At 39.5% G+C, this 22,913-nt stretch overlaps 2 protein-coding genes across 2 annotated transcripts in view; one reads left to right on the top strand and one right to left on the bottom strand.

Annotated features, from left to right (window-relative positions):
- Positions 1-10,823, top strand: part of pex5la (peroxisomal biogenesis factor 5-like a) — a 126,608-nt gene extending 115,785 nt beyond the window's left edge. Inside the window, exon 15 of the mRNA XM_069896989.1 lies at positions 10,610-10,823. Coding sequence (XP_069753090.1) covers positions 10,610-10,633 — 24 coding nt within the window. The 3' untranslated portion in view covers positions 10,634-10,823. The remainder of the gene's footprint in view (positions 1-10,609) is intronic.
- Positions 10,824-11,588: 765 nt separating this feature from the next.
- usp13 (ubiquitin specific peptidase 13) overlaps positions 11,589-22,913 on the bottom strand; it is a 93,340-nt gene continuing 82,015 nt past the window's right edge. Inside the window, exons 18-21 of the mRNA XM_069896987.1 lie at positions 22,627-22,805; positions 21,215-21,368; positions 17,703-17,787; positions 11,589-16,722 (exon numbers count right to left, since the gene is read on the bottom strand). Of these exons, the coding sequence (XP_069753088.1) occupies positions 16,629-16,722; positions 17,703-17,787; positions 21,215-21,368; positions 22,627-22,805 (512 nt within the window). The 3' untranslated portion in view covers positions 11,589-16,628. The remainder of the gene's footprint in view (positions 16,723-17,702; positions 17,788-21,214; positions 21,369-22,626; positions 22,806-22,913) is intronic.

Raw genomic sequence — 22,913 nt, 5'->3', positions numbered from 1 at the left:
ACCTGCCTCTGCATTCAACACATTATCCTCTGGAATTTATGACACTTAAAGCAAAATCCCACTATCAGGCACATCTTCCCCTCTCCTCCTCTCTCTGCTTTCCATAGGGACCAGTCCCTCCATGATGCCCTCATGCACTCATCCCTCCCACCAGCACCTCCCCCTATGGCTACAGGAGGTGAAACACTTGTGCCTACACCTCCTCTTTCACCTCAGTTTGGAGCCCCAAACAGGCCTTTCAAGTGAAGCAATGCCTCACTTGTGTATCTGCAGGAGTAATTTACTGCATCTGGTGCTCCCTTTGTGGCCTTCTCTACATTGGAAAGACTGAGTGCAGATTGGGAGATCACTTTGCTGAGCACCTTTGCTCTATCAGCTACAGTGACAGAGGCCTCCTAGTAGCCAACCATTTCAGTTCTGTTACACATTCCCACAGTCACATGTCTGTCCATGGCCTTATGTTCTATCCCACCAGGACCACCTGTAAATTGGAGGCACAACACCTGATTTTATATCTAGGCACTCTCCAACCAAATGGCATTAATGATGACTTTTCTGGTTTCTGCTAACCTGCTCTCCCCTTCCCCTTTCCAGTTCTCCTCCCTCCCTTCCCCCAGCCATCCCTCTCCCCTTGCTCACTGCTGTCCCCATCACCTCCTGCTTTTGTGACCACATCTGCCCCTTCCTTTATTCTTTTGGTCAGATGCCTGCTGACATTTTTCCATACCTTGATGAAGGGCTCATCCAAAATATTGGTTATTTATTTTTACCTTTGCCTTATAAAGACAGTTGACCTGCTGACTTTCTCTTTCAGATAAGTTTGGCATCTGAACTGGAGGGGGTCTAATATCCTTGCACGAAAGTTTGCTCGTGCTGCTCCAGGGATTTAAACTAGATTTGGGAACCAGAGTGCCAGAACAAATAGTGAAATGGAGGAAGAAAAAGATTATGTTAAGTCTGCATACAAAGACAGAAATCAAAAGGTTACACATGGTGGGAATAATGTTCTGAGTTGCGTCAATTTCAATGCAAGGATTATTGTAGGAAAGGCATATGATCTTAGAGCATGGATTGGCACATGGAATTAAGACTATAGCCATTAGTAAGACTTGGATGCAGGAGGGTGTTGGACATAAGTGAGGGGAAGGGATGCATTGCTAGTCAGGCAAGTGCTCAGACAGAACAGTCCAGTGGGTAGAACTGAGGAATGGGAAAGGGATGACCATATTAATAGGGTTATATTAGAGACCACCCAATGTCAGCGAGAATTGTAGGAGCATATCTACAGGGAGATAGCAGACAACTGCAGGAAACAAATTTGTAATAGTAGGTGATTTTTACTTTTCACATATTGACTGGGACTGCTACACTGTAAAAGGGCTGGATAGAGTTTGTCAAATGCGTTCAGGAAAATATATGGAGGTTTCAACCAGGGAATGAGACGGGACACATGATGGAAGTGTGTGTTGTGGAACACTTTGGGTTTCTGGATCCTAATGCCATTAATTGAAAGATAATTATGGATAAGGATTGGTCTGCTCCTCAAAATGAGAATCTAAATTGGAGTAAGGTTCTGGCAAATGTGGATTGGGACAAGTTATTTTCTGGCAAGGGTGTGCTTGGTAAGTAGGAGGCCTTCAGTTGAAATCTGGAGAGTACAGCATTTGTAGGTTCCTGCCAGAATTATAGGTGAAGTTAGCTGGATTGGAGAACCTTGCTTTTTGAGGGATATTGAGGAGCTGGTTAGGAAGATGTACAGCAACAAGGAGCAAGTGAGGTACTTGAAGAGTATAACAAATGCAAGTAAAAACATGAGAAAATCAGGAGGGCTGAAAGAAGACACGAGGTTGCTTTGGCAGACAATGTGGAGAAAAATCTTTAAGGACTTTTACAAATCTTTTAAGGATAGCAAGGGGCAAGATTGGTCCTCTTGAAGATCAGACTGGTCAGTTATATATGGAGCCAAAAGAGAATGGGGAGATCTGAAATGGGTTTTTGCATCTGTATTTACTCAAGAGACTGACAGAATTGATAGAAGCGAGTCAAACAAGCAGCGAGGTCATGGAACCTACACATATTAAAGAGGAGGAGGTGCTTGCTGACTTCAGGCAAATAAGGGTGGACAAATCCTCAAAGCCTGACAAGATATCCCCTTAGACTGGCTAGTATAGAAATTGCATGACCCTTAGAAGAGGTATTTAAAACTTACCCATTGGTGAGGTACCAGAGGGTAGCTAATGTTGTTCTGCTGTTTAAAAAAGGATAATCTGGGAAACTATGTGTCGATGAGCCTGATGTCAGCTGTGGGTAAGTTATTGAAAGGTTTTCTAAGAGATTGGATAAACAGTACAGTATGGACATGATCCTGCATGGAAGGTTAGTCAAGAAGGTTCAGACACTCTGTATTCAGGATGAGTAGTAAATTAGATTAAACTTTGGCTTTGTGGGAGATGCCAGAGAGAAGTGTTATATGATTGCTGCCTGACTGCAGGCCTGTGACTAGTGGTGTGCCTCAGGGATCAGTGCTGGGTCCATTGCTGTTCATCATCTATATCAAAGAAGTTGGATTAGTGAATTTGCAGATGACATTAGGGTTGTGGACAAGAAGCTAGCAGAAGGATCAGTACCAGCTGGAAAAATGGCAGATGGAATTTAATGCAGACAAGTGTGAGGTGTTGCATTTTGGAAAGACAACCAAGGTAGGAAATATACAGCAATTGGTAGGGCACTGAGGAGTACTCTAGGAACATCATTTTCTGAAAGTGGCTTCACAGGTAGATAGTATCATAAAGAGATCTTTTTGAGACATTATGGTGAAGTTGGTGAGGCTAAATTTGGAGTATGTGGTTCAGTTTTGGTCACCCACCAGGAAAAATGTGAATAAAGTTGAAAGAGTGCAGAGAAGATTTACAAGGGTTTGCTGGATATGACAAAGGATAAGCTAGGTTAGGAATCTGTTCTCTGGAATGTAGAATGAGAACATTGAGATATACTGAGCTGTGAGGGATATAGATAGAGTAAAATGCAGGCTTTCCACCAAGATTAGGTGAATCAAGAACTAGGGGACATGGGTTAAGGGTGAAAGATGAAATGTTTAAAGGGGACATTAGGGGGAATCTTCTTCAGACAGAGGAGTGGTGAATGTGGATAGAAACATAGATGGGAGGGGTATGGAGGTGCAGGTCAATGAGACTAGGCAGAATAGCAGTTCGGCACTTACTAGTCAAGCCAAAGGGCCTATTTCTTGTGCTGTAGTGTTCTAACAGATCAGTTGGTAACTTACTGAATGGTGGGGCAAGAATAAGGGGCCAATCAGCCTCTCTTTGATTGTTTCTTGTATTCATAAACAATTCTATGCAGTAAATGGACCTAAGAGATACAAGAGAAATAAATGGCAGTTTGACAGGAACAGATCACAGATTTACATATCTTCTTTATGCAGCGGACATTAAATCATATTGATGTCCATTAAATTTTTAGAATAGCTTCAGTGAAAATCAACAATGTTACTTACCATTTCTATTCATATAGCACAAGTCCTGGTATTTTTTTCACTACTGTAGTTTTTTTTTTAAAAGAGTTGTTTCCCTCCCATCAAATATGCTGCCAAGTGCAACAAGATTAATGTCCACCTAAACCCCAGAATAATTTTGATGAGACAATTTCCATTAAAATATAAAAACAATTAGAAAACATGCATTAAGTATATTTACAACATAGAATGAAATACATTAGGGTGATAAAGGCCAAATGCAGGCATGTGGTCCTAGCTCAGATAGGCACTTGTTCACATGGAAGGGCCTGTTTTCATGCTGCATAACTTTGATTATGTTCCTCAACAATACTGTAATAACAAGACAACAATTCTATTAACATTTGTCTTGATTGTTCTCTCAACAATATTTATATATATATATATATATCTGTCCAAAATATTAAAATTGGCATTAATGTATGGATGTGCTTTATTTTACTATTTCCTTCAATGACCCAAAAGATCTTGTGTTAATTTTACCTATTCGTGTAAAATGTGTTCCAGTGCATCTAATTTAGAACCTTTTTTAATGTTATGAATGTCTTCTTTACTAGTCTACATTTATAAAATGACATTGTTTCAATTTTTTTAATAACTGTGGTATTTTCAATAAAACCACAACAGGTTTTAAACTGTTTTGTACCAAACTATAAAGTCAATGGGAACTGAAATCCGGTGGAAATTGCCATCACTAAAAATCAAGTTCAAAACTGAACATATTAAGATTTGCAACTTGTTTTAAAGTAAGCATGCAAAAGGATGCTAATTTAGTATTAATATCATAAAGCATGGTGCATTCTGTAGGCCACTTTCCAGACCAGTAAGAACTTCCTTCGGAAGACTGTTCTAATTGCATTAAAAACCTTCATTGAGCTGAATGAATTGAGCTATTAGAAAATATGTACACATGCCTTATTGTTCATAAACTACATCGTGTATAAATACAGGGAAAGAAAAATATCACTGTGGTTTTGGATAGCTTGATACATTTTCTGTGATATATCGAGTCCAAGGTACGTTCACAGCATATCACATTGCATGACTTTGAAACTCAATTGTCTGTCATTCTCCATTTATTTTATAATTGCCTTTGTCCTCAAGTATTTATAGTGGGTTTATGAAGTATTCTGTCACAACCTGGTGTAAGGCGATCAGCATCAAAACCATGTTCAAGTAGTCTTTTGACATCATTTGCTTTCCCTGTAAAAGGCTGTTCCACAACCTTGGCAGTGAGCAATTAAGTGGTGAACTCCTGCCACTAACAGAAGCCTTCTTTATTCTCCAAGTGCATGGACTCAAGCCTCCCAATTCCTTTAACATTAAGCAGTCGTGGGCAAGAGAGTCCCAGGCATCAGGGGGATGTTACATTTCTTCAAGAAAGCTTTGAGCACAATCTCCAATCTCTTTTTCGATCCACCTAATAAACTCTTCCCATGCCAGATCTCTGAATAGCGCATCCATTTTGAGCATTGAGTGCAGGCAATGGGAACAAATGCATCTTTATATTTTGCTTTAATACAATTGTCAAATAATATTAGCACAAATTTTTAATCATACAAAAGTTTTCAATGAGCATTTTTAGTGGAACTTATCGTCACCGTCATATCTTATAAAAATTGGTGGATATCTAATACTGTCACATTCCTCACATGCTTTAAGCAAAACAAAGTCCATTTACAAATTTGTGACAGGGTTGTGAATGGTAGAATAAAATAGAACACACTTAAAATATTTAATCCTATCCTTGAGACAATTTCAGTAATCCTGCAGCACCATGAAAGGAGGAATATGATACTCATAATGGTTTGTGGATCTGCTCTTGATGACATAGTCATGAGATAACACGTGCAAAGGCTCTGCCTTTGTTAGGCTTTGACAGAAACAATGCTCGGTCAGAGTTCTGTCTCTATTCAAAGATGCTGTGGATTTCAATATTTTAAGTGTGATGTTCAGAGGCATTTACGAAAAAAATCAAAAACATTAAACTGAAGAAAAATACTTTAAAGTAATAACTTACCCAGTGAAATCCTTGAGGGTCTTCAATGCAAAAGTCACCTCTGAATTGGTATCTGAATGGCAACTCTCCAATGTTATGCTGGATAATCCCACCAAGCTTGGCCTGGCTATTAAATGCCACATGGACGTCAGCAAAGGAGAATGGTGAGAGATGTGTCAACTTTGGAACTGAAGTCCACAGCCATCATGATGTGGTGCAACAATAATGACCATCTTGTAGTTATGGCTTTCTCTTTGCATGAAAATCTAATTTATCAAAACATAGATGTCTAACCCTTTGAGAGATTCAGCATTAGTTCAAGAAATAATTTTCAAAACTTTCCACATTTTTCCAAATATAAAACATGATATACAAATGATTATGACTTTACCTCTGGCTCATTAAGCACGTCCCTGTGAGCTTGTCAAAAGCACAATTTAGAAAAAGAATTGTCTGTAGGACTGCGTAAATTGCACAAGGGGAAAATACTTCCTCTTACTGTTGCAGCTTAAGATGTACTTTTTTAAAATTGAAACATTCTTGATTTTGTCACCCCAAGGGAAAAGTTTAATCCCCATTCTTTACTGAAAAGAAATTCTGGTTAACAATCTACAAATGGTTTAAATTTGAAAATATCTTCTGATAATACATACCCACAGTGTATTTTTCTCAATATACATGTTCAGTGCAGTGTGAATTTAGAAGCATGCAAATGATAACTTTGTAGTGGGCCGAGCGACTGTGCGGGTGGATGGGCCGAATCGCCGCAGCAGTTGGCCATCCCAAGATGGTGCGGGCTCTCCTTCACTACTGAGAAGCAGCCAATGGTTGGTGCCACGTGCAAGCCAAGGGAACCCCCTGCTTTCATCTGGCGCACTGCTGGCCGAGGAGTGACATGCTGATGTCACTTCTGGAAGCTGGCACATACGTCACCGGAAGTGGGCATTCCCCACGGGGCAACGCAGCAAATTCAAATAATAAAGTCAATTTTTGGTTCACCCTCGTACTGTGTGGATGACTCTTCATTTCGTAATGCTGACCCTGACGGTTCCATCAGAATGCAAGAATCCGCTACTACTACAGTTGCAATGGCTGAGACCAATGCAATGCGCGTGCATTTACCATCCTTCTGGGCAAACCAGCCAAGGAACTTGCTGCATCTGGCTGAGTCCCTGTTCCACATCAGGGGAATCGTTTCAGACAACACCAAGTTCTGGCACATTGTCAGCGCTCTGGATGTTGCCACTGCTGCTAAAGTAAATACTTTCGTGGAGAACCTGCCAAATGGAGCGTAAATATGAGCAGTTCCGGCAGTTCCTCCTCGACTCCCTAGAACTCAACCTCGGATCCTAAACATGCAGGGCCTGGGCGATAGGAATCCCTCCAAGCTCATGCATAAAATGGTGGCCTTAGCAGATGGGCATACAGTTTCCTCAGCAGTTTCAGACATTGATTTCAGCACCCTGCACCTGGTAGCCAAAGAGGCAGAGTTCCCTCCACCTGCAGCCCATCTGTGCCGCCATCATGACCAGCCCACCAAAAACTCCCAATAGTGGCCGCGACAAAGCAGCAACGTGACGGGCGCACAGAGAAGTATGGTGAATACTGTTTATACCATGGCCAATAGGGCCAGAATGCCCAATGGGGAACCCCCCCTCCCCACACTACCAAACCTAACATGGTGACAGGAAACAGGCAAGCCAGCCACCGATAGTGGCCTCAGTGGTTAGCGCTCTGAAAGGTCTACTCTATCTCAGAGACCAACAGATGAAAAGGGACTTCCTAGCTGACACGGACACAGAAATCAGCCTCGTCCCGTGACATATTTCAAGGCCAGATGCAACCCTAAGGGCCTTACCCTGCAAGCAGCCAATGGATCATCCATCCTGGGCTACAGGATCCGCCTGGTCACCATCCACATCGCAAACATGGTCTTCCAGTGGGAGTCCACAATCATGGCCATGGGACAGGCATTACTCGGAGTGGACTTCCTACGGGCACATGAACTGCTGGTGTACATGACGAGATGCTGGTTAGTGAATGTTACCACATCCAGTCTTTTCTCCATCACCCTGCAGCAACGTTCCTTCCTGCTGTTAGGGATCCATGCCCTGGATTGAGATGAGTACTGGCCAGGTACCCAGCTTTACTAGCCCCAAACTTCCATGACGCTAACCTGCTACATGGTTTGGAGCACCACATAAAGACTGCTGCGCCCCCAGTGCATGCACAGGTCCGGCACCACCCACATGACAAGCTCCAACAAGCCAAGGCCAAGTTTGCCGTCATGGAGGAGTTGGGGATCGTCTGCCATTCAAATAGCACATGGGCCTCCCCATTCCACATAGTGCAGAAGAGCTCTGGCAGTTGGCGCCCATGCAGTGACTACAGATGGCTGAATGAGGCAACCGTGTCAGACAGATCCTGCATCCCACATGTTCAGGACTTTGCCACGAGACTACAAGGCTGCCAAGTCTTCATCAAGGTGGACCTCATCAAAGGATACCACTAGATCCTGGTACACCCCAGTGACGTTCCAAAAATGGCAATCATCACACCCTTTGGCCTTTGAGTTCCTGCGGATGCCCTTCAGACTAAAAAGCATGGCCCAGATGTTCCAGTGACTAATGGTCATGGTTGGCAGGGACCTCGATTTCATCTTCGTCTACTTAGATGACATCCTCATCGCCAACCCCGATGCCAGCACTCACAAGACGCATCTGACCCTCCTGTTCAACAGACTGCAGCAGTTTGGGCTCACGGTGAACCCAGCCAAGTGCCAGTTCAGCTTAGAGACAATAGACTTCTTGGGACACCGCATCACTCCAGAGGGAGCTAAGCCCCTGCCCGACAAGGTAGAGGCCATTCAAAATTTCCCCAAGCCGAGCACAACCAAAGACCAGCAGGAGTTCTTGGAGATGGTTAACTTCTACCATCATTCCTACCAGGAGCGGCCACCCTCAAGCAGCCCCTGTAAGACTTCGTCAAGCTCGGCAGCAAGATGATCCAGTGGATGCCATATGCCACAGAAGCTTTCCACACCACAAAAACAGCACTGACAAGGGCCACAGTGCTGGCTCAGGTAATTCAAAGCATAATTACTTTAATGCTTCAAAGTGGCATTTGCACTAAAGGACTGTCATTGTAATGTGAGGAATTCTGATAAGTACAGAACATGATAGGTTTATTTAAATCCCATCCTGGACCTAACAGGAACCAAACAGCTGAATTTGAAAAGGTGAGGGGAGGGCTGCTACCTTTGACATCAAGAAAGCATTGACCAAGAGTGACAGAATCCCTCATGAAATCGGTATCAATGGGCCCCAAGGTGAAAACACTATTGGTTGTAGTCATACCTTGCACAAAATTCTAGTTGTTGGAAGTCAATCATTCCAGCTGCACAATATCACTGCAGGAGTTCCTCAAGGCTGTGCTCAAGGCCCAACGATCTTCATCAAATCCTTTATTGGTAAAGATAAATGAGAATATTTGCTGATGGTTCCATAATGCCCAATTCCATTTGCTGCTCCTCAGCAAATGATCCAGCTCATGATTGCATGACCTAGACAATATTCAGGCAAATGACCAGCTGCTGATTCCCATTGAAGTCACAAGGTATCAGGCAAAGACCATAAATGTGAGAGGCAAATGGCAATTTCTAACAAGAGAGAACCTAACTATATACCAGAGATATTTAATGACATAATCCTTGCCATCACCATCAGAGATACCTCGATTAGCCAAACATTGGACTAATTTCTAAATATTCTGGCTACAAGAACGGAGCAGAGGTTGGGCATCTGGTCAAGATTGACTTGCCCCTTGAGACCTTTCCAACTGCAAGGCAAACCAAACTTTTGATTGAATACTCTCCACTTGCCTGAGTGACTGCAGCTTCAAAATTTCTTGAAAAGCTCAGGATTATCCAGGGCAACTCTTCAGGACAAAGCTCAGCATCATCCAGGGCATATTTTGATCAACCGCAATATGTAAAAAAAATATTTCATCACCCATGGGTGCACTGCATCTATATTATGTATCACCAACAAAATGCATTGCACTTTCTTGCTTGAACTTTCATACATTCAACTCCAACTTCCAAAAAATGACAAGGTGTTAACACATGGAAATATCACAATTCAATTTGCACACTATCCAGAAATGGAAATGTAACATCAATCCTTACTGATTGCTGAATCTAAATCCAGACATTCCCTGTCCAACAACATTTCAACAGAAGGACTGCAGTGGTTCCACATGACAGCTCACTGCCACCTTCTCAAGGGCAATAAAATACTGACCTTGCCATTGATCCCCTGATCCTGAAGAAAAAATGAAAACACACATAAATAGACACGTAAATACATTTTAAAAATCAATAAATAGATAGAAGATAGATAGTTAAATAAATAGGCATCTAACATGGTAAATGCAGGCTTACTCTCAAGTCTTAAGAACAAATTGGATAGATAAATGGATGGGAGAGTACTGGAGGTTTATGGAATGGGTGCACTTCAGTGGGACTAGAGGAATGATGTTTCAGCACAGACTAGAAGGGCCAAATAGCCTATTTTTCTGTGCTGTAGTTTTCTACGGTTCTATGGAATCAAGTCAGTGGCAAGCCTGATAGCATTTTGTTGAATGTTACAAATTCAAGGTACAGATGTTATCACATTAAGTGTACTACTTTCTAAAATCACAAACAGCCATTTGTTATAAATATATAAATGATGTCCATCCTTACAGATAAATGCTGCGCACCTTATCTTCAAACTGATGTATACTGCTTCCCAATCTTTCTCTGAATCCTGTGTTTCAAAAAATTATATTAAATATTGAGATGACAAAAATAGGAACCAGTTTATCCTCCAATGCAAATCAATTCTATTGGAGACCATGATTATTTAATCAGTACATCCAACACACAATGAATTAAACATCTTTACCTAGAGTATAACTTGCTAATTCATTGATATCTGATGATCTCAGTATAGCTTACATGTGTAATTAGTCTGTTAATTATTCTGGTATATTTACAGCAGAGAAAAATTGCATTTTCTAATATTTTCATTTTACAGGTCATGGTTGAATACCAACTGTGATTGCCTATCACCCATGTGCAAAGTGCTGAGATGAGGAAGAGAAAGGCAGAAAGTATGAGAAATGGCTGCTGAATATGTTTATCAAGAGTAAAACATGAAAGTCTGCAAAAACCGTGATTGAAGTAAAAACACAATGCTGGAGAAACTCAGGTCAAACAGTAAAGACAGTAATAAAGATATGTAACCAACATTTTGGGCTTGAGCTCTTCATCAAGGTATGAGCAAAATGTAGGCAAGCGCCTGAACAAAATGATGGTGGGAGGGGAACAGTGGGAGGAGCACAGTTCCACAAGCAGGAGGTAATAAGTGGATAAGGGAGGGAGGGCAGACCAGCAAGCTAGGGGAAGGCTCTGCGAATGGAGAGGGAAGGAGGTGGAGAGCTGGAAGAAAGAAGGCAGAGGGATGGAAAAGAGAGGGAGAACAGGGAGTTGGCTAACAGAAACTGGGGAAGTCAGTTAATGCCATCTACACGCAAAATCAGGTATTCCTCCCATTTACGGGTGGTCTTGGTTTGGCAGTACCAGAGAACACTGTTTCATTGGGTTGTACTTGTGCAATCAGATGATGATAAACTTGATGAGACCATGGACAGACATGCCAGCGTGGCAGTGGGGTGCAGAATTGAAGCGGTTGGCTACTGGAGATCCCTGCCACTGATGCAGAAGGGAAAAGGTGCTCAGTGAAGCGATCTCAGTCACATATTATTGTTAACTTAGTACATACCAATATATCTAATACCTAAAGACAGTTGTCAAGACCTGCAAATTCCCAGCATTTTAGCAGAATGAAAGATGAAAGCTTTATTTTCTAGCTTTCCCCCCATCAAATGTGGTCCTCTTATCATTGCACACCATGTAATAATGCCTTTGGCTTTACTTATTCTTCTTACAAGATAACTAATTTATCAACCTCAAAAGACAAATAATAATTCATTTTGAAATGAAAACTCAAAAAACAAGTTTCAACAAAATTTTATTACTTCAGTCTTGTAAACTGTAGTAATGATGACTATTTCCAACTTTTCCCAGCTACATTCAGACCAATGACAGTTGTTTCTTCAAAGGAGCAGTATTTGACAAGAAACAACCATCCAAAAATTCTCTGCCTCACTCTGACCAATAGGTTACCTCAAAAAAAAAACGGTGTTACAATTATACATTGGTGTAAAGCACCAAGACTGGATTAACACAAACTTAAAATTAAATGCAAGTGTAAAAGATCAAGCTGAAACCAGAACCAGTATCCAAATCAATCCAACTGCAGAGTTCCACATTTCTCAAAGCCACAAGGTGACAGCCACAATCAATTTGGAAATTAGGAATCAGCTTCATTTGAAAGACTTAGTGAAATGTTTTTAAAAAAAAGAACACAAGAACTGGAATTTATAATTTTTTTTTAAGAACAATTTCATTGTTAATATGGAGGTCTTTTTTTTTTAAAATCATGCCGTGAATAGGAATCCATTGAAATTGATGGCAAGATATAAACCCTAGGTTCTGGATGTAAGGATTTTCTGACCCATCACTAGAAAAGAAAACATCACAATGCAGGGTATCTAAATTGCTGACTTCCGTTGCATGAAAGGTTCATGAAAGATCACTTCCATCTGTTATGCTCAGGGCAAAGTACAAATTTGTTAAATTTGTTTAATATTGACATTCTTTCTATGTTGTCATATGAGACAACCTTTAATGCCATTGCCATGAATATGAATAATATGTTTAAATGATTTAGCAAATATAAAGTATCTTAATTTTAGATTCAATGGGAACTGTTTCTATAATAGCTTCTTTTTGATCAAAAGTAAAAGTTAGGATCCTTATGGGATAATGTCAATGAATGGATTTGTTAAAAAAATAAACAAGTGTTTTAATGCTTGTGAACAATTATCAATTAAGCAGATCAAATTACCTTGTTATTTGAAAGTCAATGTATATTGTACATTCAATAGTAGAATGAATGTTTCATCGTACCTCTGAATCTTAAATCCAATAGTGATCATTATCTTTTGTGTAAAACCAGTCACAGAAGGAAATCACGGTTTTCCTCCCAAATTAAAAGTTCAATAGCAATTTAGATTAAAATATTTCCACAGAACTGATTCATTGATTTAATTACAGGAACAAAATCAGTTCTCCAAATATTTAGTCAAACACGAAAGTCTGCAAATGCAATGACTGAAGTAAAAACACCGCGCTGGAGAAATTCAGCAGGTCAAAGAGGGCACTTTATAGAGCAAAGATAAAGATACAAAACCAGCATTTTGAGCTTGAGTCCTTCATCAAGGTGCGACAAAATGTAGGCAGGCGCCCGAATAAAATGGTGGGGGGAGGAGCATGGGCCCATAGGTGTAAAATCGAGGGAGGGCAAGAGGCAAGGACATTTTCTCTTGCTTGTGGGCCTGCATTCCTCCCCTTGTCCCACCCTCACCACCGTTTTATTAAGGCACCTGGCAACATTTTGTTCATACACTGATGAAGGGCTCGAGCCTGAAATGTTGGTAATGTATCTTTATCTTTGCTAAAAAAAACAGTTTGACCTGCTGAGTTTTTTCAGCATTGTGTTTTTATCCAAATATTGTTACTGTTTTCTACTTTATATTCGTTTACAATTTTTCAAATGAGCAAAATTAATATATTAATTGATCATAAAATTTGTGACCAAAAATATAATACTGAATAACTGGTCACAGGACATGGCCAACATGAAATTATTGATGGAATAACAATATTCTAGGGTAATAATTGGGGAATACATTTGATGGGATTACTCTGAATGCCAGTATAATACAATAAACTTCACAGCCCCATTTTATATTGTAATAAAATACAAAGAGGAAAAAATATTGATATTTTGGTCTTCTGCTGCGCGATACCCACCAATAATTTTTTCTTAAATGTTTTGTAATTTCTTTGGGTTTCAGTCTAGATATTCTAACTACTCTAATTTTAAATTTCACATTCAGAGAATAATGAAAAAGATGCAAATGTAATTAACAAAAGTGAATTTTGCATTATTACTTAACATTTGGAAAGTAGTAAACAACAGTGCAATTACAACTTGGAAATTGCTTTACTAATTCATTAGTGTCCACATAATTCATTTCAAGGAATGCCATTCAATATTTCACAACACTGCCCTACTAACCACCTTTTCATCATTGTGTAGAAATTCCTACAGTTTGGAATTATTAAGCCAGTCTGTTTTCTGCTGTATAATCTAGTATGAAATGCATTGAGTGATAATTTCTGAAAAGTTAACACATCAATTTTGACATCAAGTAAAGGACAACTTAAAAAGGAAAAAAACCAATGTTTTGATTTTATATATTTTACCCCTTGTCCACACTCATTAAAGATGGACAAACTAAAAAGAGCATGCTTCCCAAATCTATGCTTCCCACCAGAAGTGCTTTCTCCTTTAAGTAAACACATCAAGCACAGGCTTAAAGATTCTTTCAATTTTCCTGGTAAGATCACAAACTTCTGCATTTAGTTGAAGTGCTGGCTACTTTTTAAATTTCATGTAACTTGCTTTCACTCCATTTAATCCAAGGGTCTCACATTTTGAAAAAAAAATTCATAGACATTAGGAATTCCATCCAGGGCTGGGACATGCTCCTCTTGCAGAATGTGGACATTCAGGGAAGCCAACAAGATCCCTGATGACTTCTTCTATAAGAAATGCATCCAATTGCAGCTCCTTGACAACTGTGTTAGGAATTGGAGCCAGAGTTGAATGAACTCCAGATCATTGGAAGGCTGAGGGTATGATGGACAAGAGTTACAGGGACGCAATCACCCCTAGGAGGCAGGTGGAAGGTAGCTGGGTGACATTCAGGAGAGGGAAAGAGAACAGGCAGACATTGAAGGGTACTGTGGCTGTATCCATCAATAACATATATACTGTTATGGATGCTATTGAGGGGGGATGAACTATGAGGGACAAATCACGGTGGGCAGGTCTCTGTACAGAGTCCAGCCTGTGGCTACGAAAGGGAGGGAGGAAAAGAAGTGAGTTGTAATGATAGGGGATTTGATAGTCAAGGGTACAAATAAGAGGTTCTGGGGAAGAGAACGAGATTCTCAGATATTATGGGTCCAGGATATCTCAGATATTATGGGTCCAGGATATCTCAGATTAAGTTCACAGGATTCTCAAGAGGGAGGGTGAGCAGCCAGATGTCATGGAGTTTATGCCGGGGCCTATGATGTGGGCAGGAAGGGTAATGAGATCCTGCAAAGAGAGTTCAGGGAGTTAGGGTGTGAATTTGAAGGACAGGAGCTCCAGGGTTGTTATCTCCGGATTGCAACCCGTGCCACATACTATTGCAGTTGGAAACAGGAGGATAATGCAGCTTACCACGTGGTTAAGGAGATGGTGCAGGAGGGAAGTTTTCAGGATCATTGGGCTCTTGTCTAGGGAAGGTGGGATCTGTACTGGCAGGATGGTTTGAATCTGTACAGGGGTTGAAACTAATCCCAAAAAGGGTGAAAGAGCCTGTAAGAAAATCATTAGGAAGAGGGTTCATCTTGAATTGTGCAAAAAAAAAAAATCACTTCCACATTTTCCCAATGACAGCTACCTCCATATATTAGCCACTAGGAAGCGAGGGAGATATTAAAGAACAGTTCTGTGGCAGTAAAAAAAGTTTTCCCATGGAGTCAAGGAAAACGGAAGAAAACAACAAAATATGACTCTACGTTGATTATATTTTAATGATGACTTTCTTGATTTGATTCCAAATTTGCCATTTTCTGGTCAAGAAAGTCATCTTGCCCGGTGAGGTGACCTGGACTGGCCATGTTCCTAAAAACCTCAAGGCATAATGCTGAGAACTGATTAAGGGCACATGCAGTTTAGACATCATTTTAATTTAATGCCAGGAACTTTGCAGTAACCATGCAAACCCACTGTCTCTTTTCTGATCCATTGTGATATCATTAAATGCACAACTGATGCCTAGCAAAATTCAGTCATGTGACATTGAAATGAACTTAGGGAGGTTGTAGGTCAATTGGGTATAATTGGGCAGTACGGACAGGTGGGCTGGAAGGGTCTGTTACCATACTGTACGTCTAAATTTAACATTCTAAATTTGAACAAGACATGGCCAGGCTCCTTTCTCATTTGTTGATAATTCATTCCGTACACCAAGATATCTTTTATTTACATTGTCCAAATGAGTACAATCTGTAAGACTTCTGTCTGCATTAAATGACAGCTTGATACTACATGGAAGAATCAATAACATTGTGGCAAATGAATGGCAGAGTGGGAACAAGAGATTTATTTGTGGGTGGGTTTCTTAGTTTGGATGGATTGATCATACTGGAGATCCAAAATATCCTTCCATGAAAAATGACCAAATGAGATTGTGTATGGTACTAGATGTAATTTGACTCAGGAGGTGAAAGCTTTAGTATGAACCATTTGTTCAAACTCAAACTCATCAGCAACTCGAAGGCACATCCAAATCCATTACATATGTTGGTGTCAAACACAGTAACTCTTCCTTTAATCAATGCTATTTAGAAAGGAAGAGGGAAACTTTCAACAAGAGACTTTGTGGGGTGATTTCTTTCTACTAATGAAATGACCATTCAACAAATTTGAAAAATAAATCAAACAAATGGGGTACAACAGGTGTGAATGAGTACAATAACAATAAAGATGTTTGGCTACATTATAAACTTGATAAAGTCAGTTAAAAGTGAACTGACAGCACACACCTCTCATCTGCTTCCCCTGCTTCTCCAGATGCAGTTTTCAAAATAAAAAGAAAACCTGTCAATATATTAAACAATAAAAAATTCCTTTCATATCAAACATTGCATTTTAGTTTTCTATAAATAAGGTATTTGCAAGTAATGACGGGATCCACCGTTTCCCTCAAACAGGATCCGCCGTTTCCCTCAAACCTTTGGCAGTTTGTAGTTTGTTTTTTGCTGTTTGGAAAGGTAGGTAGGATGGTTTTCAGACAACATTTTCAAGCTTAATAGGCCATTCGTTGATAAAAGTAAATGTATCCCAACTCTTTTGGAGGTTTCTCTGAGGTGTAGACTTTATGGTCATTGTAGATTATCCATCTGAAAAAAAATACATTGAGAAGCAGTGAAAGACTGAAAAATGGAGCATGCGCACAAGACAAACTAGAAAGAAGCACTCAATTGGAACATTTTACTTAGGCTTTCAGAGGTCTTTTTTTCTCAATTTACTTTTCAAATTATTATGAAACATATAATGCCCGTTTAACTCAAATAATCACTTGATAAGATTCCTCAAGAAACTCTGCAAGTTGCAGGACATGATGAGAGACAAAAGCAAGTGGAATTCTGGGTTTTAAAAGTAGATGTGTAGAACTAGTTAACTTTCTAGGTGGATGAAATTAAACCTTCTCCTTGTCTGATCTGCTGAGAAATTCAGCGTTTTCTGTTTTATTGAGAGATGCTGAATCCTTCTTGAATCAAAGAATATTCAGAGGAGGTCTGATGGGGCATACATGAGTACTTTAAGCAGGCTAAACAGAAAACTTGTTGTCTTTAGCAAGCGATTCAAGGAAAACACAAGGTAGACAGGAGAGTCTGCTCTGAACATTGTATTGGTTCATTTGCTTCTATCTGCATCAGAAGAAAATATGAGGCATTTGTGATGAAGTTGTTTAAAAATGGAATTGATTTATGATCTGGAATTCACTCCATAAAAAGGTTGTGAAATAAATTAATTCAGAAATTTTGTAAAGGAATTAAACAAAATTTTTTAAAAACTTTATTTATTCATTCAAAAAACAAATAATATGACATATACAGCAATTAAACATGAACATGATTTTTTAAAAAAAATAAATATATATAAATATTTAAAAAAAAGAAAAAAAGAACCCCCCGGCAAAACTTGATTGCAGGGCTATATGGATAGTGCAAGGGTTGGAATCGATGAGATTGTTTTACAATGAGCCAAATGTTGTTTTCTGAGAGTAATTATTCCATGATTCACTTGGAAACAAATTACTAACTTCAATCTCTTGAGCAAAAGGTTCAAAATATTCCTCAAAGAAATCAGTGCTCACCTTCCTTCCTTTTTGATATGACAGACATAATGACCAGACATTGTGGATGTTCCCATGTGACTAATAAAAGCAAATAACTTGTATCCTGCAGATAAAATCAAACCATTGATTACAAAATTATATTTTATACCAAGCAACAAAACTAAAGAAAATATCCTCTTAAAATCCTTTCCCTGCTCCTGCACGAATTTAAAATATTAAATTTATATGAATGAAGTTTAAATAATTCAACTGAAATGGACAACAATCTTTCAGAAAGAGAGAAATTTGATCAATTGTGCACCTTTTAAAAACTAGAAATCATAATATTATTGAACACATCGTCAGGAAGTTACCAGCAGCTAACTCGTTTGAAGGATATATGGTATTGCCACATGCTTAATATTTAAAGAATGGATTGGTGAGAAATGAACAGAGAAAATAGGCATAACAGAGATTCCTAACATCAAAACCAGGAGTTATGTGCAAAAGAAAAACTGGAGAAACCTGGTGTTTTTGTAATGTATGTGCAAGAAACCTTGAAGAAAAATTAAAGATGACCTAGAGAATGGAACTTAATATTTAGTAAAATTAAAATTAAAAACTAACCAGAAAATGGCAAATTTGGAATCAAATTAAGAAAGTCATCATTAAAATATAATCAACGTAGAGAATAGACATTCTGATAGCATGGCAAAAGCCTAGATTTATAAAGAACCATTTGGTTGCTGCAATAGGTCCTGATGGCATAGATTATCCTGTAATCAATTTGCATTTGGAATTCAACATGGTCTGAATCTTCAAGACGTTTATTTTTAACTGAGGGATTGACAGTAGAAATGTTTTTTAAATGCCTTTTGGTCCTCATAGAAGATTTAACTTTCCTTTTAGCACAAGTGATATACTTTTGAATTTCTATACCAGACATTATTAAGATCTATATTACAAATCCATCATTAATCCCTTCCATTCACAGAGATATGATCTTATCTTTACAAGTGTTAAAAGTCACATGACCCATTCTTAACAACCAACATCCATGCAAAGATCACAAATCCACTCTTCTGAAGGAAGGAGATGTGGACCAATCTAATGAATAGTACTCTCTTCTGAATCTAACTGCAAGGGTTACTGGACAAGTCTCAATGGACTCCATTTAGATTACAGAAAATCCCCAAAATGGAATCCATTAGATGGCTCAACATACAAGTGAGGCCTTGAGTTCCCAACTATAGAATATGTTATCTCAACTTGCCCAATATGTTCAGGTGGCGGATATTGTCTCCACTTTAGCATCTCATGCTATTAATTGGATTGAATGATTGCACAGCCAAGTGTAAAGAACAAAGCATCCAGGGAAGTGCAATGGCCCCAGAGATTGAATAGCATACATTCATATGGAATTCTGGCAAATTGGATACATCTCAGCCTGAAAATTGATCCACCATAAAACACTGGCAAATGTTGGTCGAGAATTGGGTTGGGGGCAGAAATAAGACTAGAGTATATAATGGAAACAGTTAATCTCTGCAACATCTGGACTGCATTTCAATGTTGTCATTGAAGAATGAGAAGCTGAGGGTCTCTGACATGTTTTACTAAAAATTACCGAACATAAGTTGCGTAATAAAGAGAACTGCCATCCTAATGGGAAAGCCTTTCAGACACCCAGAAACAGTCTTTTTTGTTAGAGTTGTTTAAAAAGATGACTACGATCTTGACTAACTGTCACTGTGTCTTTCCCACAAGGTGAAATTAGCAGAATCTGAATCAAATTGAAGTCTCAATGCAGAGCTGAGAACAAAATAAATTTGATAAAGAACTTGCCTTTAACAGGGAATGCAAATGCTAACGGCAAAGGAGAGGAGTTTTAAAACATCACATACAAATTTAGAAACTGCTGCAAATGCTCAACAGGACAATTAGAATATGTGGAGACAGAAATGAAGTCACATTTCAAGTCAGTGATCTTTTATCAGAATTATGGTGACAAATTAATTGTCAGTTACATGATACTGTAATGTGCTCCACAAGATCACAAGATAAAGACCGTTCGGTCCATTGAGTCTGCTCCTGTGGGTGAGATATTTGGAATGAAGATTATTTATTCTTTTTAGAATATCATTTTTTTTGCTGTTCTAACAAAAGAGTTATTCCCTCAGACCAATTTCAAAATTATTATTTTTTAAAATATCTGTGATTGTATGTTATTTTGAACACAATCATCTCCAGATAAATGATGCCTAAAAATTAAACTGTGACTGTCTGATCCATATCTTTGAATGAGAGGGGAGGGGGAGGGGAGAGGAGAGAGAGGAAGTGGGGAGGGGGGAGAGGAGAAGGGAGGAGGAGGGGATGAGAAGGGGAGGAGGAAACGGGGAGTGAATTTACTGACAGCAATACTCCACAAATAAAAGCCTACACATTGGTGAGGAGAGGCTCTCTGTGGGTGGTGTGGGTCAGGGCTGTAACTAAGGTGACACTGTGGCTGAGGACAGAGGAGCTGCTCTACAGTCAAACTGCTTTACAAAATGGAAACATGCCCTTCAACCCAACAAGACCACACCAACCAGGAGGGGGAGGGGGTGGGGGTGGGGGAAACTCAAGATTGCTTCGCAGGTTAATAGGATAGTTAAGAAGACCTATGGGATGTTGGGCTTCATTAATAGGGGACTGAGTTCAAGACTCGAGCAATCAAGTTGCAACTCTACAAATCTCTGCTGAGACCACACTTAAGCTATTATGCTCATTTCTGGTCACCCCATTTTAGGAAGGATGTGGAAGTTATTGAGAGGGGGCAGAGGAGATTTACCAAAATGTTGCCTGGATTGGAAAATAAACCTTATGAGGCAAGATTAGCAGAGTTGGGACTTTTTGGAGAAAAGAATGATGAGAGGAGACTTAATGGAGGTCTACAAGATTCTGAGAGGCGTAGATAAGATGGACAGCCAGTACTTTTTCCCCAGAGCAGGAAGTAACAAACACCAAGGGACATCTGCACAAGTGAAGGGAGGAAAGTTTAGGGGAGACATTAGAGACAATATTTTTTTTTTTTAAAACACAGAGTGGGTGCCTGGAGTGCCTTGTCAAGGATGGTGGTGGAGGCTGAATATTAGGGGCATTTAAGAGACTCTTAGACAAGCACATGGATGAAAGGAAAATAGAGGGTTACAGGGTAGGGTGTGTTAAGATTTTTTTTGGTAGGACTATAAAGGTCAGCGCAACATCGAGGGCCAAATGGTCTGTACTGTGCTGTAATGTTCTATGTTGTATTTTCTATGTCACACAGCATCCTTTATGTAGTGACGGTAATAGAATCAATGTTCAGGTCTGAGCCCTTCATCAAGGCATGTAAATCATTCTCACGGCTTCCCCTCTGTCAACCACCTGCTTTAGAATTCCATGGTTTGATGAGATCATATTCTTTGAAATGCTAGATAGTTTTGATCTGATCCATTCCTATTTCGAAAAGCCCCTCATCCTGAGAAGCAAGCCAGCGAATCTTCAAAGCACAGTTTTTTGAGCTCACTTACTCCCAGGTCCATCCTTGATTCTGGGTCCTGCTGGCTGTGTTTCTGCATTTACATTGACTTGTGATTGTGAATCAGCCTCCGATGCCATCTCACTTTCGTCATCACTGTCTGAATGTGTGAATATCCAGTCCAATGCTCTCTCCAGGTTGTTATTCTACGCAAAAGAGCAACAATTTTATAATTAAATCCCAAATCCCACCAAAAAAATTGTCCTTATCACATCGTCAAGTTGGAAAGTGAACAGAGTATCACTAATTAAGATATCGTACCCACATCTTACATTTTTCATGGTTAAGAGAGGGATCTAACTATGGTAAAACCCCTGGTATCCAGCACCTATGGGGATGGTTAGATGCTGGATAAGTGTATTTTCCAGTTGCTTTAGACTTACTCTTACAATGTCTAAGAGACCTGTATTAAGAATAAACAGTTTAAAAGACAAAAATACTATACTGTACTTACACTGAACAAACTTTAGTCGTATGAATATGTAAACCTTAAAGCATTTTACTTTATTTTCAGTCACATTCTTTGAAATCATTTAACCGTTGCTGCATCTACAAGTTCCTCCCCCTCCACGGAGCCGCCAATGACAAACAATAACATTATAATTAACGAAACCCCTTCCCCCCAAGTTTACAGATAAAGCCTCTGACCAAGGCAATTCTTACGAAGGAGGGATAAGGAGACATTTTAAGAGAGTCACCCCAACAGCGAGCAGCATCAACCAGCTCTTCATCCTGGGCGACACCATTGCTGTTTCACACAACTATATTCAAACAGCTGCTACAAGCAAAGCATGATCAGGGCCCTCCACTGGCTGAATATTTGCTCCCATCTTCACCAAATTTTTATGTGTTACCTTAGAGAACATTTACTTTTACAATTTTAAACATGTATTTTTAAACTATTATTTAATTCTTATTTATTTTAATTAATTTATTTATTTTCCTCAGATTTTTTGGCCAGTTGCTTGAATTCTGTATATTAATGCATTGTATTAACTACACCATTAGCTTAGGACTCTTTAATTATTATAAGTCAGGAGGCCATTCAGCCCATAAGGACCATGCCAAATAAGCATTCAATTGCAAACATTTTGTTGTGAATATACATTTGCAGCAATGCTGCAGGCAAGAACATTTTCACCTGTTAGAACTCAACATGGACCAATTGAAGCAGACACTTCCAGCCTAACCGGTTGAAATATCACACTGTTTTACACTCACCCATTTAAGACACAAACATTTTAAATAAATTAAGAACCATTCAATAACTCAACTGCCACTCCCCACTAGCATAGTCGTTTTCAAAAATCAGGAGCACAGAACAAAGCAATTAGGGCACATCATCTCAGCACAAGTAGACTAAAGAATCGGCATCAATCATGGTAAATGCAAGTTCAGACTTACAGTGGCTCTCAGCGCTTGGATGGCCTGATTCCTGTGAAATCCCATTGATGTAATGATGGCAACTATTTCTTCTGGCAGTTGATTTTTCATTGAAGAAGCCCCTCCAGAGAGGCCAACCTCACACTGATTCATCACAACACTGCCGATTTCATTTCCTCCTGTCAGAGGCTCAGCAAAATCTAATGGGAAAAGTGAAAATTAATAGAAATGTGTGTGCACACACACACACACACACACACACACACACACACACACACACACAGAGTAAAACCCCTGGTAGCTGCTGG

Source organism: Narcine bancroftii, chromosome 9, assembly GCF_036971445.1.
Source record: "Narcine bancroftii isolate sNarBan1 chromosome 9, sNarBan1.hap1, whole genome shotgun sequence".
NCBI lineage: Eukaryota > Metazoa > Chordata > Chondrichthyes > Torpediniformes > Narcinidae > Narcine > Narcine bancroftii.
The sequence above is the reverse complement of the archived record's forward strand: the minus strand, read 5'-3'. Positions and strand labels throughout refer to the sequence as shown.